This window comes from Danio rerio, chromosome 11 (assembly GCF_049306965.1).
Source record: "Danio rerio strain Tuebingen ecotype United States chromosome 11, GRCz12tu, whole genome shotgun sequence".
Lineage (NCBI taxonomy): Eukaryota > Metazoa > Chordata > Actinopteri > Cypriniformes > Danionidae > Danio > Danio rerio.
The window spans coordinates 23,175,001-23,198,920 of record NC_133186.1 but is presented as its reverse complement, the minus strand read 5'-3'; the positions used below and the strand labels follow the sequence as shown (position 1 = coordinate 23,198,920).

At 35.0% G+C, this 23,920-nt stretch overlaps 1 protein-coding gene and 1 long non-coding RNA gene across 2 annotated transcripts in view; both read right to left on the bottom strand.

Annotated features, from left to right (window-relative positions):
- The window catches only part of LOC141376595 (uncharacterized), a 244,120-nt gene that overhangs the window by 118,842 nt on the left and 101,358 nt on the right, over positions 1-23,920 (bottom strand). The window lies entirely within an intron of this gene.
- On the bottom strand, positions 6,750-17,534 carry prelp (proline/arginine-rich end leucine-rich repeat protein). Its single transcript, XM_001923555.9, has 3 exons — positions 17,092-17,534; positions 8,647-9,629; positions 6,750-8,567 (listed from the first exon to the last, which is right to left on the bottom strand). The coding sequence occupies exons 2-3, from the start codon at positions 9,623-9,625 to the stop codon at positions 8,410-8,412; spliced, it is 1,137 nt and encodes a 378-aa protein (XP_001923590.2). The 5' UTR covers positions 9,626-9,629; positions 17,092-17,534; the 3' UTR covers positions 6,750-8,409.

Genomic DNA, 23,920 nt, shown 5'->3' with positions numbered 1-23,920 from the left:
TACACTTAAAACTTCCTCGCTCTGTTTCCTGATGCTGTAAGACATTTTTTGTCTTTCCTAACAGCTGATCTGAAAGTTTGGCAGTCAAACCTGTTTGGTAAGATTTATTTACACACCAAGGAAGCAAATTACACTAAATCGCTGTTTAATTCTTCATTTAAAACATCACGCTGATGAAACACTAACTTCATTTGCAATCAGTAAGCAGGAAGAGAACAAACAAACATCAAAGCACTGCTATAATTTATTGTTAAAGGAAATGAAAGTTCCTGGTCACACTTACTAACATGAGGATCTGAAACGTGATCTGTTTCACAATTGATTATTATATCAGTTTTTAATCACAAATTATTAATTGCAATGCACTAAAGTTAAAAATACTGTAATTTGTGGCAGCTTATTTTTTCTCTGCGTAATTTAACTATAAAATGTAATAAAATAAAATAAAATGTTAATAAAATGTAAAAAATTGAAAATATAAATGTAATTTAATCTAAATCAAAAATGTTTATTTGGTCAAGAAACAAATTACATTCACAGACAAAAAAAAATATATATACAATATATATATATATATATATATATATATATATATATATATATATATATATATATATATATATATATATATATATATATATATATATATATATACTAGAACTTGCCTTGTGTCGCCGTAATTCAAAATGCTTAAATTCAAACTTAGTCTTATCACATTGAGATTTTGCCATAAATTACCTGTGATTGTTGGGTTTGGGTTGGGGGATGGGGTTGAGTCATATAATAAACAGTGTAAAATACGTTATGCCTATGTCCCAATCTCCATTATCTGTGTGTGTGTGTGTGTGTGTGCGTACGTGTGTGGATGCGTGCGTGCGTGCGTGCGTGTGTGTGTGTGTGTGTGTGTATGTGTCTTCCTACGTTTCTTTTACAAATATTATTGAGAATATTATTCTATTCTAAAACATAAAATCATTTACAAAAGCTAACACGTATTATAATATCATATATAAATAATAGAAATAAAAAAGGTGATTTATTAAGAAATGTAATTTTATATTTATTATTTATTAAAAAATGAAAAAAATATATACTTTAATAAAAATATTAACAATATTAATGATGTTGATAATGATGATTATGATGAGGATGATGATAATTTCAAAGTGCACTGCGAAGGGAGCGCAATTGTAAACATAAAGATTGCTAAAACTGATCTGTAAATGCTTTGAAAGCAAATTACACCTAAGAGAGAAATGACTTTAATGCTTTAAAAAAAACCAATCATTCCAAGTATAAATATTAGAACGTTCTAAATGAATAGGGCATTGGGGGGATAACTGGGAATAGAACACAGCCAGGAACTAAGCTTCTAACTACAGCTCCAGATGTGTAGTTGCAAGCATAGAAGTTTGCGATGCAGTTTGCGAATGTTCATTGGAACGATGGATTTGGGAAATGCCAAATAAATGAACTATGTTTGTAATTTCACCACTTGGGACCTTAGTTGGCTAACGATGGATTTTGGAAATGGACTCCTGCCTACCTAATTAACTTAGTTAAGCCTTTGAGTATCACTTTAGGTTGTATAGAAGGGTCTTGAAAAATATCTAGTAAAATATTATTTACTGTCATCATGGCAAAGATACAACAAATCAGTTAGAAATAAGTTATTAAAACTATTATTTTTAGAAATGTGTTGAAAAATCTTCTCTCAGTTAAACAAAAATTGGGGAAAAAATAAATAGGGGGCTTATCATTTACAGGGTTTCATAATTATATAATAATAATTCTAAGCTATAATACATAGGCCTATAACGCTACACTGAAAAAAAGCTTTTATTCATCCAATTAAAAAAAAAAATTTAGGGTAATGGTTTATGTCTAAATTTGATAACTTATATAATATATTTTGCCTTAAACAATATTATCTATCTCCATGAGAACAATCTTAAATAACCTGGTACAAAGCACAATTGTCCACATTTGTTTTGTTGAAGAAAGTCAATTAATTTAAGCTCTCTTTTTTTTCTTAACAAGAAGATATCGCTTTAATCGAAACAGCAATTCCCGTAAAATGTTTATTCATCCAATAAAAAAATGTAAAAATCTAAATTTGTTCACTTGTGCTAAAAAAAAAAACTATTTGCCTTAAACAATATTTTCATAAGTCCATGCAAGTAGAATTGTAATATTTACTTATTGCAATGCTTGCTGTACATGGGCAACCCCATGTACACTTGTATACACTTGTGTACCATACACTGCACAACTCTGAGCAGTCTGAACCCTAAACCATTCCCCATGATGCACCTGGCTATAGTGTGGGCCAGGTCATTGCTGTGTGAGTAACCTTAAAATTTTACCCTGGTCAAAACAAATTTTTCTTTGTTGAGCCCTCAATCAAAAACATTTATGTTTTTTTATGTAACTATGTTTTGAACTAACATAGTAAGTTATTTGAATATATTACTTGAAAAATAAAACAAATTATATTAAACTGAAAAGAAAGAAACACATGCATTTTAAAGCACATGTTTGAAAATGTTATTTTATTATATTAGGTATCTCCTGGTACTCTTAGTATGGCTATAAATGTCATCAAACTCTCATTAGAAATACATAAAAACTGATAGCACAAAAACGTAACCTTTTTTCATGGTCACATGACGTAAAAGTAAAAACATTTTGAGGAATTTTTTTTTTTAGATTGACCTATAGGGGGTTCTTTTTTTGTTTGTTTGTTTGTTTTAGGGCAAACTGAATAAAACATGTTAAAACCAGAAACCATAATTCCCCCCCCCCCCCCCTTTTTTTTTACCTTATTACTTATTTTTTTATTTATTCTTAATTTATAATGAATCCAGGGGTTCTCAATTCAGGTCTTAAGCCTCCTCCAGGGATGTCCCAATCAGTTTTTTGCCCTCGAGTCATTTGATTTTGAGTATCTACTGATACCGAAACCTGAAACGATACTTCTATAATACATAAAAAATAATAAAGAAGAGCAAAGAAACAGATCCGGAATGGAGTCAATCACTTCTGAGGTTTAGTGGAGACATTGGAGCTACAGACGAACTCCATATAGTATGTCTGTGATGAACGGAACATGGGGTACATGTTATAACAGAACAAGTAGTTTGTCAGAAATCCCCTCATAAAGGGCTGGCAGAGCATTCTCAGTGAAATAGTGTGTCTTATCAGGTTTGTTGTGTGAAATGTAGCATTTTCTTTTCCACCTCTTGCAATGTCAAATTTACATATCTCACAATGTTGGCAATGACAATGGCAATGTTGTTGTCATCAACTTTATAATACCTCCAGACTGCAGACATGCACTTTCTGATTCAAGCTGCTTCCATGTTCTACTTTGCTGGCATTTAACCAATAACGTTTATGCAACAAAATGATGTTATGCCGCACACGTTGCTGTTTTTTTGTGTTTGTGGATTTATATATTTATTTATTTAATTTATATATATATATATATATATATATATATATATATATATATATATATATATATATATATATATATATATATATATATATAGCTCAGCAGCTTCATTGGAGTTCACCTGTGGTAAACCTAAATTCAGTTGATTGAATATGATTTGGAAAGGCATACACATGTCTATATAAGGTCCCAGTGCTGACAGTGCATGTCAAAGCTCCAGCATTCTTCTGTGGAGAGAGAAGAACCTTACAGAAGGATAACCATCTGTGCAGCAATCCACCAATCAGGCCTGTATGGTAGAGTGGCCAGACGGAAACCACTCCCCGCCTGGAATTAACCAAAAGGCATCTAAAGGACTCTCAGACTATAAGAAACTAAATTCTCTGCTCTGATGATACTGAAATTTAACTTTTTGGAGTCAATACCAGGCTTTATGTTTGGAGAAAACCAGGCACCGCTCATCACCAGGCTAATACTATCCGTTTTACAGCAGCAGGAACTGAAAGACTAGTCAGGATAGAGGGAAAGATGAATGCAGCAATGTACACAGAGACATCCTGAATGAAAACCTGCCTCTGGTTTATCTTCCAGCAGCACAATGACCCAAAGCACACCACTAAAATGTCAATGGAGTGGCTTCAAAACAACTCTGTGAATGTCATTAAGTGGCCCAGCCAGAGCCCAGACCTAAGTCCTATTGAACATCTCTGAAGAGATGAAAATGGCTCTTACTGTCGCTTCCCATCCAACCTGATAGAGCTTGAGAGGTACTACAAAGAGGAATGCGCAAAAATCCTCAAAGACAGGTGTGCCAAGCTTGCGGCATCCTATTCAAAAAGACATTTTTTTTTCAGGTTTTTTATTTTTAATAAATTTGCGACAATTTATTGTCATTATGGGGTATTGTGTTTAGATTTTGAGGAAATAAATTAATTTAATCCATTTTGGAATAAGGCTGTTTATTTTTTTCCCCCAATTTCTGTTTAACGGAGAGAAGATTTCTTCAACACATTTCTCATCATAATAGTTTTAATAACTCATTTCTAATAACTGATTTATTTTATCTTTGCTATGATGACAGAAAATAATATTTTACTAGATATTTTTCAAAATCCTTCTTTACAGCTTAAAGTGACAAAGGCTTAACTAGGTTAATTAGGTTAACTAGGCAGGTTAGGGTAATTAGGCAAATTATTGTATAACGATGGTTGGTTCTGTAGACTATCAGAAAAAAAATTAGCTTAAAGGGGCTAATAATTTTGTCCTTAAAATGGTTCTTAAACAATTAAAAACTGCTTTTATTTTAGCCGAAATAAACCAATTAAGACTTTCTCTAGAAGAAAAAATATTATCAGACATACTGTAAAAAATTCCTTGCTCTGTTAAACATAATCTGGGAAATATTTAAAAAAGAAAAAAAAAATCAAAGGGGCTTTGATAATTCTGACTTCAACTGTATATATTTATTTATTCGAGTCCTGATCCAGAGGTAACATCCAATTCCAATCGAGTCTGAAAACCACGTGATCATGCCCGATTTCCGATCACATGATCGGATCTGGACATCCCTCGCCCCCTCGCCCTTCACACTTTGTGTGTCTTTTTTATTTGACACACGAGGACCAGTTCATGGATCCGAATTGAGAACCACTGACCTTATCCAATTTAATTTGAATGAAGGACACAGTGCACTGTAAAAAATGCACGGGTTCCACACAATCCATTTATGTCATTCATTCATTCATTTTCTTGTTGGCTTAGTCCCTTTATTAATCTGGGGTCACCACAGCGGAATGAACCGCCAACTTATCCAGCACATTTTTACGCAGCAGATGCCCTGCCAGCCGCAACCCATCTCTGGGAAACATCCACACACACATTCACAGACACATACTCATACACTATGGACAATTTAGCCTACTCTATTCACCTGTACCGCATGTCTTTGGATTGTGGGGTAAACCGGAGCACCCGGAGGAAATCCACACGAACGCAGGGAGAATATGCAAACTCCACACAGATACACCAACTAAGCCGAGGCTCGAACCCACGACCCAGCACTACTGCACCCAATGACTGTCTGCTCAACTGCGTCGCCCCATTCATGTCATCCCAACACAAATTCTTTAAGTTAATGTTACTAATTGAAGTAGATTAAAGTTTCCCCTCAGAATTGTGTTGTTTCACCACATTTTAAATAAGTAGTTTGAACAAACAGCAAAAATATTTTTTGAGTGTAGTTTCACTTTTATCAGTGTAGGATTTCACGAGTCAGATTACCGAAAGAAAACAGGTTGTTTGGGATTTTTTTTTCAGTGTTTGGGACACAGATGCCACAAAACATTTTCAAGAATGTTCTAGAAGATTGTCCTTAAACTTTTGTTTTACCAAAATGAATGGGAAAACTGTTCACCTTCTTCAGTATCCATACACTACATTTTAATTGTCAGTGTCCCAAGACGTAATTCCTTCCTTAACCTAATTTTCACTATAAGAAATCGATACGTTTTTGTTTCTTTTTTTGTCATCTAAGTCTAAAGAGCGCAGTAGTTTATATTTTCCTGCGAATAAATTCTTTTGCTACTTCCTGTCTTTTGCTATTTCTATCCTGCTACTTTAAAGTAAAAAAAAAAAAAATGTTTTTAAGAATTTTAGATTTTCCTATAGTTTATAAAAAATAATACGTTCAAGAAGTTTTTTTTACAAATGTCTGAGAATTTATCTAAATAATGTTGGCTCTAAATGAACGGTCTCATATCACACTTTTTCACTGGCTTAACCATTCTCAAAATGCAGTTTAATGTAATGTAGTTTTCATGTGGCCATTTCTCAAGTGTTTTAATCCATCTCTTTGCTTACCATCTATCAGATCTCAACATGAGATTATCAATGAGATGCTTGTGTCTTGCCAAATCCAATTACATTACCACAAGGTGTCGCCATAGGCACAAACAAAATTGGTACTGGGTTAAGTTTTTTTTATAGTTTACACGTGTCATAGATTATACACTAAATCTGTCTTCATGTCTAGTTTTACTTCTTTTATTGTTTTGTATTTGAATGTTATTGGTACTGTGGGATATAGCAGGTGCACCGTTTGCAATGACAAAATCTTTCCACTTTTAAATTGCATGTCAAACTATACAGTGTGTGCATGATTCTTGGTGTATACAAAGAATTGCTAAACTCTCTGATAATTATTTTGTGCAAATCTAAAAAAGTGAAATTACTTGGAACTAGTATTTGATCATAATTTGTCTTTGTGGAAACAAATTTGTTGGAATATAAAATGTCTTTTTGTTCATGTTTATTAATATAGAAATATTGACACAAAATAAAGAACGAAATACACACTTTAAAAACACAGGCACATTAAGGACATTTTCAACTACACAGTAGTTACATTATTCCTCCACTTATCATATATCTTAGGGTGTATTCACACTTGGCAGTTGTAGTTTGATTAAAACAAACTCTTGTGCAATTCCTGTGAAAAACTAATGCTGCCATCTGAACCCTGGTGTACACCAAACAAGTGAACTGAGACCACTGACAAAAGCAAACTCTGGTGTGTTTTGACTGAAAAATGAATGCAGCAAGCCAAATGAATCTAAACTAACCATTCAACCATATCACATTAATCAGATCTTTACTCTGACCCTGTTAAGACACCTTTACACATTATATAAAATCTTAACATACATTAAATAATTAATTTTCCTTCGACTTAGTCAATTTATTCATCAAGCAGAATGAACCGCCAACATATCCAGCATATGTTTTACACATCGGCAACCCAGTACTGGGAAACACCCAAACACACTCATACATTACAGCCTATTTAGTTTATTCAATTCACCTATACTGCATGTCTTTAGACTGTGGGGTAAACCAGAGCACCCCGAGGAAACCCACGTGATCAGAGAGAGAGCATGCAAACTCCACACAGAAAGGCCAACTGACCCAGCCGAGGCTTGAACCAGTGACCTTCTTGCAGTGAGGCGACAGTCATAAAAGCTGTTTGTTTTGTATCTTTAGGTTCGGTCTTGAAAATGACAGTGTGTACATGTTGTAAACCAGGACTACCAACAGAACTGAACTACAAGTGTGAACACACCCTAAGGTGCAATTTACACTAGTTTGTTTTAAAATGTGTACGTTTTACTATAATTACGCCTTGCATCTATACAACTCCATCATCTTTGATTTGAAAAATGCTGAAAAACCCAGTTTAGTTTGGAATTTCTAGGGTTCTTTTTAAGAATATACGTGCTAAACGCAGGCTTTTAAAAATGGAGGTGTGGTTATTCACAATGGCTCTCTAATTGATCTTCTGGACAATTGCGTATTGTTCCCTTATTTGTCAAGTCCGTATCATATGACCTTTATGCAACCAGTAGATGGCAAGTACAAATGCCGGCACAATATGGTCATGCCGATAAGCTTGAATGGTCACTTATCATCTGTTGAATGGTGATTAATTTTCTGAAATGCATTGAAAGACCAATATGGATAAGTAGCATTACCATTCTAAAACTCTGAAAACAAACCAGTGCAAACGCATCTCTAGTCTACCCCTGTAACTATACTTGTTGTCTGTAGCACAGTACGTCAGTTAATGTACCTTTATTTTTAGGGTTTTATTAATCCCACTCACAGACATCGCTGTTGGTTCTGTTCAGTATAATCACATGTAACATGTAATGCAGAATACTCATGCTCAGTTGTACTCAATGTAGTAAAGTCAATAAATATGGTGTGTTGAAGGATTTTAGGTTACACTTTGAAACATTCCTGAACGTAAACTGAAAAATAAATGCATTGCCATTTATTCCTAATTGCTTACTTGCTTCTTCTGGTCACCTACTGTTGATTCACTCAGCACTATCAAGTAGACAGGAAGGCCTGGTCGTACACAGGCATGCATGAATGTGTTCATCATCTATATTAACTTATATCACTATTGCATGGAGGTGTCTAAAGCACATAATGACATCTAGGGGGACTGGAGGACTCAAGTGATTGCCATCCAAACGCAGGTATCTCAGTTTGGGTGCTCCATTCTCATCATGCACATTGTGAGGGGGGCAGATCTCAGTTCCATTTACACCTACAGAAGATAAAGAAAAGTGTTGATCATGTGTGAACATGTTTTGTGTCAGAATTAAAGAATTAATGGAAGTACATACTCTCAATGTTGTTGTTGTTGAGGTGGAGTTGCTCCAACTCGGAGTTGAACAGAGGAACATTGCTCAGCTTGTTATGGGCCAAATGCAAATCCAACAGTGAGCTGACATTGAACACGCTCTTGGGAAGACCTTTGTCACTAATCTGGTTGTAGTTAAGTCTCAGAAAGGCAAGGCTTGCGAAATTCTTGAAGTAGTCCTGTGGAATCTCCTCAATGTTGTTTCTATCCAAGAACAACTGGAAGAGGGTGTTTGGTACATTCGCAGGCATCTTTCTCAGGATGTTGTGCGCCAGGTTGAGCTGAATTAAGTTCTTCAGATCCTTGAAGATGTTCTTGCCCATGCTGCTGTCACTGATTCTGTTGTGATGGAGATCCAGAAGCGCAAGATGCTCCATCTTGCTGAACGCTCCTGGGGGGATCTTTGAGATCTGGTTGCGGCTGAGTCTAAGCTGCTCCAGACCAGCTGGCAGGTCATCGGGCACCTCCTTCAGCTCGTTCCTTTGCATATAAAGGTAAAGGAGATTTGGAAGTTTCTCAAACACTTGTTTTTCCACCGAGCGGATCCGGTTGTTTCCCAGATTTATCCACTTAAGCTCAGTGCAGTTCTTGAAGGATTCCGCTGTAACTTGATCAATGTAGTTGTTCTGTAGGTATAGATAGTGAGTGCGGAATGGGATGATCGGGACTTTCCGGAGGTTGCGGTTTTCACAGTAGAGGGCATTTGGGTGTGATGGTGGGCAGAAACACTCTCTGGGGCAGTCTGAGAATTCTGAGGGAGGGCCTAAGATTGGAGGGGGAAAGTCTGTGGGTTCCTGGGGTTCAGGCTCAGATTTTGTGGCAGGAGAGGTTGGTTTCTTCGGTGCAGGAGGTTTCCTGGTGGTAGATGGGCGAACAGGCTTTGGTTTTGGCCTTCGCTGGCCACAGACATCCGTGATCAGAAGAAGGACAAGAAGACAGCAGTATGCAAGCCCAGCTTTCATGGTCCTGAACAGGGGAACAGGAAAAAAAACAATGTCATTTTACTTTATTCATTGCAGATTAGTGCATTATTAGCAGTCTTTTAGCCGATAGCTTCAATTCATTACATGATGTTAAAGGTGTAGTATGTAAGTTGAACTAGGTATTACACGCCTAGTTCAAAGCACATGCAAGAACAGGTTGCCAGATTGATGGCACCAACAGGAGTGAGCCTGAAGGCTGATGTAAGTCTTGTTTTAAATAAAACCAAGGGTATGCGATAGAAGGAATATTTTCCATATTAAAAGGAGTTTTTGTTCTAACCAACACCTGAAATTTATATTTTAGAAATGGCTTCTATTTCTTGCAGCTGAACAACAGGATAAACTGGCAATGATCACCTCAGGGACACCTCCTGTGCTTTATTCAGTGATAAATGCTAGTAATGTGAGTTTGAATGCTATTTTACATGACATTTATTGCCGTACTACTGAAAGCAGCAGCAGATAGTTTACCTCAGATATTGAAAATAAAATAAAATAAATGCTTTGAAATGGATCCCTCGCTAAGCCCCGTCCTCCTTAGTTACTCTTGCTACGCCTGTCAAGCGACATTTAGACATTGCCAGGGATATTATGTAATTTTTGTCGAACAGGTGAGCTCTCTGAGAAAGCCAGACAAAAAAGGACTGCAGTATGCATTACAGGGGTATATTTACCACATAATAGGCAACCGATTAGAGAATAAATCAATCAAAATTGAAGCTATTTAGCCTAGCTGCCTCATATGCTAACCATTGAAAAGCTTAGCTCATGCTCAGCAGGAGAGGTGAAATTTAAAAATAATCTAATAATAATAAATGAAACCGTGATTTCTCTATTTTTAGCCAAAAAGCCTGAAGATTAGTTGGTGTGCAATGAAATATAGCGTTACAAACGGACGAGGAAACATGCATGACAGAGCTTTTACATAGTTCATTCATAGAAAGAACAGCCAGTAAGAGAAACTGATGGATTTGTGCCGAATATTAGCATCATTGACCCATAACAATGCACAGTAAGTTACCTATTACTGTCAGTATGTTTGTGTGCTCTTTATAGATGATCGAAAAACAGCTGGGGGTACAGTATATTGATCGCAGCTGCTCAGTTTGTGATCATATCTCGGTTTTGTTCTGTTGATTTGTAATTTCAAATATTCGTAGCTTGAAATAGATGGAAAAATCAAGTTCAGTAAAGTTAGCAACAGATTCGCAGATTCGTATTTTCCGGATCAGTAGCTCATGTCATTATGATCTATTTGCCATTAGTATGACTACGTTATTAACGTTATGGCGAAGGCTTAAACGGAGCATTACTCATAATATAGAGCGAAAAAAATGAATAAGACAGCTGTAAAATATAACCAGCTTTGTGCTTTTGTAGGAAACACAGTTTAGATCTGTTTAGGGCAAGAAGTGTGTGAGTTATTGCCGCCTGTCTATCACTGAATGTGTCAGAAATATCAAAACAAAACCAACTTAGCTTCGCTCCCTTAGCGCCCCTCACACAGCTTGATCTCCGCTGGCATTTTTCCTCTTGGGTTTTAGGTTTTGAAAAGGGAAACACAATCCATATGCACTAGCTTGAAAGCTTGACAGAGCCCCTGCCCGTAGCTACAGTTGCTAAGCCACGATTGGTGGATGGCGGTTTTTCGGCGTGGCTTAGCGAAGGGTCAATTGAAGTTTACAACTGTAACTCAGTGCAAGCCAAAACATATAAATGATTCAGCATGTACATTTAATAATGTTAATGAGGTTTAATATGTATTAATTCAACTACAAACCTTACCCTTTCATTTTGTGCTTCTAAATTGCTTTATTCAAATTTCTGTCAAGTTTCGTCTGGTGTAAACAGCCAAGTTACTTTTCACTGCAAATCTCATTACGTAGCATGTTGTTAGTTCACTGTGTTACAATGTAACCAGTTCACCTTATATTTATGTTCGTAATATTTATATTATTTACTAATTATTAACCACCTCATGTGGAACTCTGAAACTGCGTCTCATGAGTCTGCTACTGTCCACCAAGGTCACATTTCAGTCACAGACGCATACTTTGAGAGCCTTTTTGACTAAATTAATGAAATACACTGTTTTCCATCAAGGCAATTCGGGGTGCTGAAATATAATTGGCTAAACTGGCATTGGGTGGGTAAAAGGGACCAAAATAAAGTCAGATATTCCAGCACTAATCGGACATTTTCAAAGCGGAATATCTGACTCAAGCATTGTTTTTTTGATAAACATTTTCACTTGGCATGTTTATTAAATATATGCAAACATATCAAGGTATTTTATGCTTTGGAAGTTAAAAACTTTAAAAAACACTTGTCAAAATAAAATTTTTCTAAATGTTTTTCCCTCATACAATTTAATCTAACACTGAATTATTTGGATTCCATTTTTGATTGTGATAAGAAGCCACATTGATATTTCTGATTTGATTTTATTGTGGACTATTGTGGCATCAACTTTCAAGAGCACAACTGTTTCTCTTTTGAAACTGAGATTTTTGCAAGCTTTTTCTAAAATGTTTTGAGTTTTTTTTCTTCCTCTGGCATATCTTGACCTGTGTCTGGCATGACACAGTCACAGTTAACTTTCTTTCTTCGTCAAAACATGCCGTCATGTACTTTCCAGCTTGGCTGGAGTGTTACGACTTCTTCAGACTCTGAAAAAAATACAGCTCTGGTTTTACAGGTTTTTTAAAAACAGGCTCAGATAAAGACTCTATTGTGCAATGCAAGATCTAGGAAAGACTGAAGCTTTATGAGGAAAACAGGCTAAACACCCTGGGGAGCTCAAAGGAAACCGGCGGCTAGAGTAGTCTTAGCATTTCTGTGCTCTCCCGCCACCTCTATGTGTAATTTCTGTATTATAAAAACAACTACACTGCTGAACACCCAAACAATTACTTCATTATTTAAAGGATTTATAAAATCTATGTCAAACACATTTGCCAATATGCTGTTCTAAATGAAAGTCATACATTTTATAATTCAGTTTACAATAGTTCTTGATTATTTTCACAATATGATTTTTTTAAATGGAAACATATATATATATATATATATATATATATATATATATATATATATATATATATATATATATATATATATATATATATATATATATGCATAAGAATATATATATATATATATATGCATAAGAATATATATATATATATATATATATATATATATATATATATATATATATATATATATATATATATATATATATTTATATATATATATATGACAAATATACTATTAGTTAGTTAAATATACTATTAGTTTATAGTTATAGTTAAATATACTATTAGTTTAAAATAAAACTAAATAAAAATATACTATTAGTAATAAAAATATACTATTAGTTTAAAATAAAACTGAGATTAAGGGCCCTATTATACACCTGATGCAATAAGGCGCAGGACAATCGACAGGCGATTTGTTGCTAGTTCAGACCAGTGCAATTTTCCCAATTTGCATCACGTTGTTTCAATAGTAAATCCATTTGCGCCACTTTGTGGACAAATGGGTGTTCTGGTCTAGAAAGGTGCATTGTTGGTGCGTTGCTATTATGAGGAACTAAAATAGACTGCACAATTGACCAGCTGAAAGCAGGTCTAAAGTCCAGCGCAGAGCACATTAGTTGAATGCCTTAAACGTGTATTGCTCAATATACACAGGATCTACAGCAATACACAAATATATTTACAAATGAAAATGAACTAAAGGATTACAGTGTTGCAAAAATTTTTATTTTCTACATAAATATAAAAACCACCGCCTCCATGCCTTCTTCATGTTGTGGGGCTTTTTTCAGTTTATTTATGACAATTTGCTTTTGTATAATGTTATTATTAATAGTAGTATTATTTATTCATTCATTCATTTTCTTTTTTGGCTTAGTCTCTTTATTAATCCGGGATCACCACTGTGGAATGAACAGCCTATTATGTATTATATGAATATTTATATTTGTTTTAATAAAAACAAGTTTAGATTTGTCCACCTGTCAGATTTTGGACCATATGGGGCATAGAACGTGTGTTTGTATAAAATTTTTGAATAATTGTTTGTTTATAATATATAATTTAGTTTGAACACACTTCGTTATTGTTATTTATTCGTTTGCTGGAAATTAGAACTCAATTTAGAAATAGTTTTGAAACAAATCTTTGCACTTAACAAACAAAATTAAATATGTAGGCTAATGGATGTCTTCAGTTGAGTGCATACAACACCTGTTCCTTAACCGCAAAAGTAAACGAGTAAAGTAAAGAGTAAAAGTGAAGTAAAGAGAAAGATGCAGAATGGAGTAGACTCGTTCTTTATCCTTGCGCTGCATATGGTCTGTTTAACTGTTATCTCGCAAGTGTTCAGTTTTTTCACTTTCAAAGTCCGCTGTGTAAATAGCCAATGCGCCAAGGTGCAACACAACTGACTCTTAAAAGGAATGGGAGGTAACTTTCTGATTGGTTTTATGCACATAATGGTGAAAACACACCCATAACTCAAGAGAATAAGCACAACCCTGTTTGACCATGCACTGAGGGGCAAACCATATTTTTCCGTCCTTAAAATAGCAAAAGTAGATTCGAACATGCCTTTAATGCTTTTGCGTCATGTGCTTTAGACTTTGCGCCTAGATCATTAAAATAGAACCCTTTGTTTATTTAATTTGATAAAATATAATATTTTTAAAAATAATTCATATATTAAACCAAATGGTATTACCAAAACTCTCCCATCCATATCTTTGCTGGAGCTAAACTCGCAAAACTTTTAACCCGACCCTCTTTGAGACTTTTTTCTTTTCTTAAAACAAAAACTTCATTTTAGGGTCCATATTTTGGGTTTATGTCTGAAATTTGACTAGACACCATCAAAACATTTTAATTTAGCTTTTCTTGGCCTTTCTACTGTAGAGTCGCATGTCTTTCAGATCATTATCTTGCTTTGTTACCTAACTGTGCTTTTTCCATTTTTAGAGATCGGTCCAGATGTTCTCATCAGGAATTTTCTGATACAAAGCAGAATTAGCGTTTTTCAAGTTTTAGTTGCAATTCAGCCATTTGGATGTTTTCCCAGAGTCCTTGTGACTTTATAAATGATTTTAAGCCACTCTTCGAAATATGTTGGCAGTTTGGTTTGCAGGAAATGATCTCAAGTTGAAGATTATTGTTCTTACCATGGTCCAGTGGAAAGCAATAGCTTTGTAGAGCTAGCAGACTGATTAATTTCTACATCGGTTTTTCTGATCTGGGCTCTGTTAGGGATTTTTCTTTGACAGCTTCTTTATACAATGCTTGTGAAAAACTGCACAGTGGAATTGGTATAATATTTGTGAAATTATATTGATTATTTTATATTGCCTATGCCTACAGGTTTAAAACATGTCCAACATATGTAAACACTGTCACATATGTTTGCATTGGGTGACTTAAATATCACTTGATGGGTTAAACCCTAAAGCAAGCATGTTCAGCTCTAATGTAGAGCCTAGAGGATTCATTTCAGCAGATAAATTAGATGCATTTTAAGCATGAACTGACACCCAGGCGCAAAATAAGGAGCAGTGCTACGGATCTGAGTGATGATCACAATCAGATGTTTGGCTCAAAGTGTCTGGCTGGGTGTCAGCTGCATGGTCATGAAGAGCAGGCGAAGGGTTCGGGCCTTGGGAAAAAGGAAACCTGGGAAATGTTGATTTGTTAAGTTCTCTGCAGCATGTCTGCTTTAGGTGGGGTTCAAATGAGATTGTGCTTCTCTATTTGAGGAAAACTACAATTAGATCAGAAATGTTGATTTACAAATGCTAATGCTAATAATGTTTATAACCATATAAGGAGATTAAGGTCATTAGACATAACACAAACTCATAATAACAAAAACATGTTATGAGTCAGAGCTGGCAGTACTCGAAATGGGAGGGAACTGTTTGGTTAGAAATCAAAAAGACAAAAGAGGTCTCTCTCTCTCTCTCTCTCTCTCTCTCTCTCTCTCTCTCTCTTTCTCTCATATCATTTCTGAATCAAGAGAATAATGGTTTTGCCTAATAATGAATCAAACTAGAAGCGTTACACGGCTGCTACCTAAGAAGTTAATATGAAAAATGGAAATGTGGCAGTAAATCAATGAAAACGCTTCCCTTGACAAATCAGATGTATGACACTGGAGCTCAGTCTGATGGAAGTAACAGATGATAATGGAATCACTAGCCAGACTCTGCTATACCCTGATGAGGTTTAAAAAAAAAAAAAGTATCATTTTGGGTACTTTCTGACCTTCTGTACACAGTAAAAAGACTTTGATAGATATTGGTGGAAAAATGACTTAGAATAGAGACAGGTGAAGCATACATAACTGCCCCCCCCCCCCCCCTCCATATATATATTTACAGTTAAAATAAGAATTATTCATTCTTTGAATTTTTTTTTTTTACATTTCCCAAATTATGTTAAACAGAGCAAGGAAAATTTCATGTTATGTCTGATAATATTTTTTTCTTCTGGAGAAAGTCTTGTTTGTTTTATTTTGGCTAGAATAAAAGCAGTTTTTCATAAAAAAAAAATAAAAAAAAACATTTTAAGGTTTTAACATTTTAAAATGATTAGCCCCTTTAAGCTATATATTTTTTTCGATAGTCTGCAGAACAAACCATCATTATACAGTAACTTGCCTAATAACCCTATCCTGCCTATTTAGCCTAATTCACCTATTTAAACCTTTAAATGTCACTTTAAGCTGTATAGAAGTGTCTTGAAAAATATCTAGTAAAATATTATTTGCTGTCATCCTGGCAAAGATCAAATAAATTAGTTATTAAAAATGAGTTATTAAAACTATTATGTTTAGAAATGTGTTGAAAAAAATCTTCTTTGTTAAACAGAAATTGGGGGAAAAATAAACTGGGGGACTAATAATTTAGGGGTGCTAATAATTCTGAATTCAACTGTACATTTTTATTTATTATTACATTCATATTTTTATGGTTTAATGCATATATCCTATATTTTAAGCAATTTTTTATATATTTATAATATTATTTACAAGTGATTAAATTTAAACATGCAGAATGGATAAAAAAGTATATATTTGTAATATTATTTACAAGTGTTTTAAATGTAAACATTTAAACAAAAAAATAATAATTTAATATATAATAATACAATATATATTTTTTTAAAATTATATATAATATAATAATAAAAATAATCATAATTGAACCTTAAAACCTTAAAATGTGTATGCAAAAGTCACGAAAAAAAAGTACAGCTATGAGGTAATCACACCATTATTTTCATAAGCTTTGGCTAAACTAAATAAATGGCTAAAGAAAGCTTAGCAGTTTTACACTTGCAACTTTCCTTGTGAGGATATACATATTTTGTGACTGACTCGAGTCTATATTTAAGAAATAAAGCATTTCTTACCTGTTGCTGGTTCCTGCCCTTGTTTGATGAATCTTCAAGCTGTCACTTCACTCTTTCAGAGTTCTACTCTCCCACCTTGCTTTCTCCTCCTCTCTCACTCTGTTTCTTTCCCCCTCTTTCCTCCGCACTTTCCCTGTTCTCCTCTGCTAAACAGGCTGCCTATTGGGTCTTTCCCTCTTTGCCTTCTGAAGGTCAACAATTCTGTCTTCCTGCCCCGCCTTCAGGGAAAGTGCCTCAAATTAAATCAAAATCTTCCATCTCTTTACACCAGGATCTGTTCTCTGCTGCTGAACAAACTGATGCATGTGGATGGGTGTGTATAGAGGTCTACAGGGCCGGTGGGACGGGGTGGGGATCCATGCTGAAAGCGTGGGGTCAGAATTCTTTCCAGCGCCATCCTTTGCCTGGTCACGCGGATCTTTTGGATACTTTATCAAAATCATGTGCTTTTTATTTGGTTTCAAACCACAGAGTACTGGACAGCTTCCTATTTTTTGTTTTACTTTTTGCACTTGGGTGGCATTTGCCTGATTTTCTCAAAAATAAAAAATGTATCATGTGAGCTCCTTTAGTTGGAATTTTCTGTTTTTATGATAATGACTGTTCTAGTTTTTTCACTAAACCTTTCCCTCTCTTTCTAGAGCTTTCAGGCCTTGTGAATTGAGCTACAGCTGCATAAAACTGGTGACGAAATGTAAAAAACATCATATTTACTCCCAAAGAAATCTATTAATCTTCCTCACACACTTGCACATTCACAGTATAGGGTCAGAGCCACACTTCCATTAGAAACCCAAGAGGACTTTAACATCTGGAGTAACAACATCTAGGATAAATGGTGTTTTAGAATTGTTCGTCTGAAAAGCTGCAACGTTCAGTTAGTTACTTGTAATAAAGGCTATGCTTTTGGTTGTTTTCTTCTGGCAATGGCCCAGATTTGAACATCTGTGTTAAATGAAAATCGTGCAGTTGTGGGATGTAATTGTGGTCAGTTAATTCAGGCAATGAATGAAGCTCTATAAAGCTCAGGATATTTTCTGCCATCACAAACCACCACTAATATCCTCTCCATATTAGCTATCACATGCACATAATTAGTTATTACAATGTTATTAACACAAGTTGTGATTATGAAAGACAAGGTATGGTTTGATTTTTTAAACATCCTAATTGCGAGACACTGTAACTTCACACAAAAACAGACACAATTCTGAAAAAGACATTTAATTATGACATATAAAATACAAATTATACTCAAAATGCTCATATAATGCTCACAAACATCAATAAATAAAGATATTAAATACCATACATTTTTATGATATAAAACACATTATAATAAAAAATTCCCATAATAATGTACATATTTTTTTAAATCTCACAGTTATTACATATAAAGCCAGATTATTAAGACTAACGCATTAATGTAGTTGTTCAAGCATTAAAAAAAGAGATGAAAGACAATTGCATTAAAAATACTGGGGTAAAATGAATTTTTATATTTTAAAGACATGGCGCAGAAAAATGCTTGTGCTTCTTGTTTGATCTGATATCCACTTTATCCTGTATTTTAGCCAGACAGTGAAAAAAACACTGCTTTTTAAAAAATTCAGATCTTAAATGCAGCAATTAAACTGCACATATACGCCATTATGATATAAAATCAAACGATGAAATATGAAGTATGATAATTATTATTATTTTTATTTTGTAAGATATCTTGTCATATTATAAGAAATAAAGACACAATAAGTCACAGGTTGTTTTTTTTTTGTTTTCTTTTTACTTCAAGGTAGTATTAGACTTGCACTTTTATACTATAAAGACAGTTCTTTTAAGTGACACAGTTAAGAAAGAAAATCTATGATGATCAAGAAACAACACATTTTGAACTAGATTTACTATCAGCTTGGGCCATTGCTGTAAAAGAAAACTAAAGTAGTTACTAGGATGTAGTAAAGACGAAACACTTCTGTTGCTGACCTTATTGCGTATGCATTTGTAGGAGTTTCCCTTTCAGACTCAAAGTTTATTTAAATGAATCATGCAGCTAATTTACTATGTGGTCGTCAGTTTACTGGAAGTTGTGGTATTAATTTACACTAAAAAATGTAGATTTGTCTATTTTCTTAAACTTGTGCAAAAACCAACGACTAAATTTTCATGTTTAGTAAATTTGAATTTCCGTAAATATTGAAATCACAATGTTACATTAGATTGCTATTTTGTTTTTTTCCTTTGTCCTTGTAGTTGTTCATCAGTGACATGAAGAATTGTTTGCCATGATTTTTCAGATTCAAATGAAAGGTTCAAGTAACCCTCGCATACTTTTTTTCGATTTTAACAGATTTAGTTAAGCATCTAGATTTAGGAAGATTACTTTTGCATGTTGTGATCATGCACTCCCCTTTTCATCTTAATTTGAAAACGCACTCATTCAAACTGAGTCCTTGACATCATGAACACTGTTTAGATTGACTGTTCAAGCGCAGGCTGCTCTCTATCAAGCAGCATTACATCAGGGTTAAAGTGTGTGTTGTAATGGATCGTGCAGAGTACTGTACATAAGTCATTGTGACATTGGCTCAGATACTTTTTGAGATCATTTAGGTCAAATATTGTAAATAGCACGACAATACAACTCTGCCAGGACTAGTTATCACAGACAAACCTAAAGTTTGCTGTTAATTAAAAGTAAAAAGCTGGGAATGGAAACTGGAGTACATTTTTGGCAAGGATATGTCTTTTCTTCCTGTTACAAGTTAAATTTATTTGCATATCAAGCAAGCGCAATTACATGCTTCAAGATTTATTGTCGGGAGCCCAGTGGTTTGGCACAGACTGAAAACCTTTCAGCTGGAGTCACGTCGAAGTGACCATCGATATCTGAAAGCAGATTTATTTTATTGCATTTTCTAGTATTGCTAAGGTGTGATGGATTCAGCATGTGCTTGACAGATGATTGCATCCGTCTGATGTGTGCAGTCTTACCATCTGGGTTGATTTTATTATATGTGAGTACACACATTCACAGACAGACAAATGATTGACAGATGTGCACACTGAGACGTACAGTATGTGTCAACATTATAGTCATGTATTCACTACCTATATCTACATTAACATTTGCATGTTAAAAATTATTTTTCTGTAATTAACTGATCATAATGTAAGGTACAAAATGTAATTGTGACTTTCAAATTAAAGGTTCAAGTAACCCTCGCATACTTATTTTGGATTTTAACAGATTTAGTTAGGCATCTAGATTTAGTTTACAGTGTTAAGCATCAAGTAAGACAATGTTAGCACTCATTAGCTTTAAATATGGAGAAAACTGGATCATTTTGAACTTTTGTCAGCTAACTTTATCAAAATCGGTGATGTAGCGATTTTTGTCGTCCAGTAGATATTTGTCTGTCCAGTGATCACACATTTCTCATTATTATTCATAGACTGAGTTTTCTTATCCTATGAGAAGACGCTGATTCTTAATTATTCATAACAGCACATTCTTTCTGATCACAGACCCATATTAACAGACCTGCCAAGCTGTGAGATGATGCACATCATGCAGTATTTAGGTGGTTGTGGAGAATCGTATGTGTATGTTTCCGTGATCCACAAGGTTTGTTGCACGGCTTTTCCGGCAATGCTGTCCGGGCTACCAATACAGCCAACCTGCAGCAAGCATTATTGTTGGGACAGTTGTACAGGAATTGGAGAAAAACAGACTTATCAATTGAGTTTGTTACCATTCAGACACATCGCTGTGCTGCTGTGTTCACCCATGTTTAAAACCTTCAGATCACTGGCAGGGCTATGGTTGTATTTAGAGCGGAAGATATTTGCCCGAACCCGACAGTCATGTGAAGCATTTCGATTAGAGCAAGAAAGTAATCAAATTGTTTGTTACAACATTAAAATCTCTCTCTGCAAAGGTGAAGCAAATGATGATGAAGAAGTCAAAAAGAGCGAATTTTGACTGCGTTCAGGCCAGCCGCCAGTCCAAAAGCAACGTTCATTCTAGCCGCAATGGTATTTTGGTGGTCGCTCATACTCTGCATATTGGGGTAGAGCGCTAAACAGCAATGTACAGCAAGCTGACAAGGAAGATGATGGTAACTCGCTACATTGAAACTGCTGTCATTGAAAATTAAATGGATGTTCTTAGCTGATAGAAGATAAACAAACAATCCTACCCAAAACATGCTGAATTAGCCCAATCAGAACTATGCATCTCGGCCTGTAGCAGCAGCAGTGAAAGGGTGTTTGGTGGTACTGGACGCACCATCCTAAGCGCAGGACTGCACTAAAACCATTTACAGTGGTTTCAATAAATTTCCTCCACAAAACATGCAGCCTAATCTTGGTGAGTAAAGAGTTTTTAAATTACAAATAAACCATAAAATCGTAATGTAGACAGAGTCTACAGGCTAATGTTGGCATTAATGTAAGAACTCATTAAGCTGCATTCCTCCTCCTGACCAGAAGGAGGTGCTCCTGTCTCCTTGCACAACAGGATTCAATTTTCATGCTTCCTCCTGAACAGTGGATGGCACCACGTTCTCACCATCTGCTGTGTGCCACCACTCAAGCTTGATTTGCAACACCTGTGTCTTGGCCTATATAAGTGTGTGTGTTACAAGCTACTGTGTTCAGTCTTGAGTCAGTACCACCTGATGTTCTCCAGATTGTCTAGAAAAGCTAAGTGACATTCTACTGTTGTGTTTTTTGAACCTTGTGTCTAATTTGTAGTGGTGGGCAAAGCGAGGCTTCGTGAAACACTGAAACTATCGAAGCAAATGTGTCGAAGCTTCGAAACGTTTCGAAAAACCACTCTACGGTGACACCTAGTGGTCATTTTATTTGTATTTCACTGAAACAGCTTCAGCAAAGAACAGTTGAGCAAATTGAGGTATCAAACCCCACTTTGTAGCCTTGAATCATTATATGGTTTAGTCGAGCGGTTAGTTTGTGACTACCATGCGGGAATAATATGTTTGTATCCAGACTAACACAATTGTTTTGAAATGCTTTAATACCAGTTGGTAATGCTTTGTTATTGTATCGTTTTGTTTCAACATTGCTCTGACATACGAATGAACACCTTGTAAATAAATTTGTATTGTTTTGTTCATAAAACAGGGTTGTTACTAGATCAGATACAGTTGTGGCCAGAAGTTAACAATAATTATTTATATTATTAATTAAATTTCCCATTGTATTTTATTAACTTCTATCCAAAACCTAAACCCATCACAGTACTGTAAAAATATGAATTATTGTTTTACAGTGTTACAAAAATGATGCTAAATTGATGGCATATCCGCAGCTATATGTTATCTAGACTACACCATAAAACAGTAACATGATTAAATACATAAAATCATGATTTTGGAGTATTTGTCTCTAGTCGAGACTCGAACCCAAAATAAATTTGAATTACAGTACTATAGTGCACACGCACGGTCCACTGAGCCATACAACACAGGATCATTAATAGATCATCCAAGTCAAATCCAGATTCTCCGGGACTTGAAACGCCTTTGAAATGATCGATGCTTTGAATCGCTTTTGTCACGTGACCAAGTGTTTCGAAACACTTTATTCACGTGACCTGGGTGTTTCGGATCATGCTTCAGTGCAGTGTTTCGAAACACTTGCGCTTCGGGATCTCGACACTGTGTCGAAACGTCAGTTTCACGTCAGCCATCCCTACTAATTTGTTTTGCCTGTTTACTAGAAGCTCGGCTTCAGTTATTTCTGTTGTACTTTTGAATTCTATTTTTCTAGTAAAGATCATCTGTTTATTTTTTCTGAAACCAAAGCCTCAAGTTCCCTTATTATTCTTCTGCTCTCGGGTTCTTCTAGTAAGGAGTTAGCTCAACTGGGAAAAGCTCCAGCTATGTGTCCAGAAGACCCGGGTTCAATCCTCACCAAAACCAACACCTTACAATTATCTATATTTAGCTTCACCGTCTCCTTATGGCCGGATTGTGAAAAGAAGTGGCAAAACAAATCTTGCACAGCCTTTACCTTAATTTCGTTATTGCCAAATACCCGTCATAATTTAGAATTTATTTTAATTTAATTTAAGAAAGACTTATTTTCATTGGTGTGTTGCCCAATTTAAAGGCTAAGTGTGTGTACCTAGGCCTAAATAGAGTGCTGAGATGTTACGATATAACAGAGGATTTATTTTATTTCTTTGTTCCAACTTCCAAATGGCCTATAGCCTATGTTTGTTTTGTATAAATGATGTTAAAACATATAAATAACTCATTCTTGATAAAAATACAAAGGAGCTTTGTGCTTTCTGTCAGAATTCTGTCAGGCTCGGACCCTATCGGGCCTAATTTTTATGGCCCGATTAAAGCTCTGGTTGGAATAGATAGGGAAAGAGACCTGCTGTAGCCTACTACTGTCCACTGTGTCTGCATTCAGACCCAGGGATTCAGGAGGAGGGAAGTCCACCTATCTTTATATCTTTATCTTTATAATAATATAGCAAATTGTGGTTATATATTATATGAAATTATAAATAGCCTATCGTACATGGAACATTGCATTGAATCACTTAGGCCCAATCCCAATTCTACCACTTAGCCCTTCTACTGAGTGACAGATGTGAAAGAATGTTGTGGGAAAAATACACAGGAGTTATTACGCAGCAAAATTTAACTGTTTTTATTTGAGCAGTTTTTTAAAAAAAATAGCATGATGGTAAAATACAAGCGTGGTTATGAATGTATAAAACATGTGCTTGTTTGTTGTAAAAATTCATAATAATGAAAAAATTACTAATTTGTGCATTTCCTGACTTTTCAGG